The sequence below is a fragment of the Cryptomeria japonica genome, chromosome 8, assembly GCF_030272615.1.
Source record: "Cryptomeria japonica chromosome 8, Sugi_1.0, whole genome shotgun sequence".
NCBI classification, from domain to species: domain Eukaryota; kingdom Viridiplantae; phylum Streptophyta; class Pinopsida; order Cupressales; family Cupressaceae; genus Cryptomeria; species Cryptomeria japonica.
In genome coordinates this window covers 638,155,283-638,156,989 of record NC_081412.1, presented here as the reverse complement: position 1 = coordinate 638,156,989, position 1,707 = coordinate 638,155,283, and the positions used below count along the sequence as shown (strand labels likewise).

Below are 1,707 nucleotides of genomic sequence, written 5' to 3'. Positions count from 1 at the left end.
AGAAGCCAATAAAAAGTCTTTCTGGCTGCGTAGGAGACAACTTTTTCATTAATACCCACTTACCGAAAAGATAAAACATCCACATTATCGTGATGCGTGAGGAATAGAAACAAAAGCATTAAAAGTAATGAAGGTGTGGCCCCGCAAAGCAGAAACCAAGTGGAAACGCAACTCAAGCCGATTCCAGGGGAAGTCTAAAACTTCGCAACTGCCACGCGTCAAACGTCTCGAAAGGGCACGAATAATTCAGACAAAACGTGAAGAAAGAAGCGTAATCCCGTCTGCAACCTCGTATAAACCAAAACTATAAAATAATATACTTTAATGGCCGATCATATGGTGGGAGGCGCATAAATCCATAGGATCTAGACTCCTACCAGACACGGATTTAACGCGTTCAAATAAAATTCCACAAAATATCATACTTTATATAGTCCCACCGAAAGAAACAGCTTTGGGCATCTTTGATTCAACTCGAAACCAGTAAAATCGAATTCTTGTCAGCCAGGAAAAATTTTAAAATACAATGCAGCATCTGAATGTCGTTGGGGACCTTCTTGGAAATTACTTAACGATTAAGATATCTCAACTGAGCAACCATTAGAAAATTCCTCCTCATTTACCAGACCTCTGCAATATAAATTCAAGCCATTAGCAATACCCACACAATTGTTCTTGTGAAAATCCCTCACAGAGAAGCTTTCATTCAATCCCTTAATTTCAAATCCCCCAATTGAGAATGGCAGGGCGCCCAAGGCCTGTAGAAGTGGATCTCACACTCATCTCTGCAAAAGATCTCAAAAATGTGAACTGGCGATACGGCGATCTGCGTCCCTATGCTGTGGTTTGGGTCGACCCGGGCAACAAAATTTCGACTCAGGTCGATCCAGAGGGCGATATGAAACCCTCATGGAACGAGAAGCTCACCATTCCTGTCACAGGCCCGCTGGAGGACGCCGAGCTGACCATAGAAATCGTCCATGAAAAGGCCTCCGAGCTGACAAAACCCCTAATTGGAACCGCCAGGGTTCGACTCACAGAAATCCTGGACGAAGTGGGGTTCGACCAGAGGCAAGAACGGACCCTCAAATTGAAGCGCCCGTCCGGCCGCCCGCAGGGTAAGCTCGATATCGCGGTCTGCCTGAGGGAAAAGCGATGGCCCCAGCAGGAGTACCCTTACCCGCAGCCCTACGGCACAAGGGAATATGCCCCTGCTGCTTATCTATCCCAGCAGTACCCATATGCATATGGTGCAAACCCTCCTCCACAGCAATACCCTTATGGTAGAAACCCTCCTTCAGGATACCCTAGTGGACCTTATGGGAACCCTTATACACAACAGGCCCCTGTTTCTTATGAGGGTTCTGGATATGGCGGTGGGCCTGCTTATGGCGAGACTGAGAAGCCCAAGAGCAGTAAGTTTGGGGTTGGGACTGGTTTGGCTGTGGGAGCTGTAGCTGGGGTTTTGGGTGGCTTGGCTCTCGCTGAGGGGGCTGATTATGTGGAAGATAAGATTGCTGAAGATGTTGCAGAGAAGGTTGAGGATGATTATGCTGATCAGGGTGGTTATGATGATTATGATGGTGGTGATGACTACTGAAAAAGAGTCTTCGATTCAGGAAATGCTTTTTAGTGTTGGTGTGAGTTTCAATCCGTTGCAGTTTTTCTTTTGCATCAAAACAATGTTGTGATAACTTTTCAATCAAT

The 1,707-nt window shown here is 46.1% G+C and overlaps 1 protein-coding gene across 1 annotated transcript in view; it reads left to right on the top strand.

The window, feature by feature from the left end:
- The first annotated feature begins 340 nt into the window (after positions 1-340).
- The window catches only part of LOC131857442 (protein SRC2-like), a 1,438-nt gene continuing 71 nt past the window's right edge, over positions 341-1,707 (top strand). The window contains exon 1 of the mRNA XM_059210037.1: positions 341-1,707. This exon is cut by the window's right edge and continues 71 nt beyond it. Within this exon, the coding sequence (XP_059066020.1) occupies positions 740-1,600 (861 nt within the window). The 5' untranslated portion in view covers positions 341-739 and the 3' untranslated portion in view covers positions 1,601-1,707.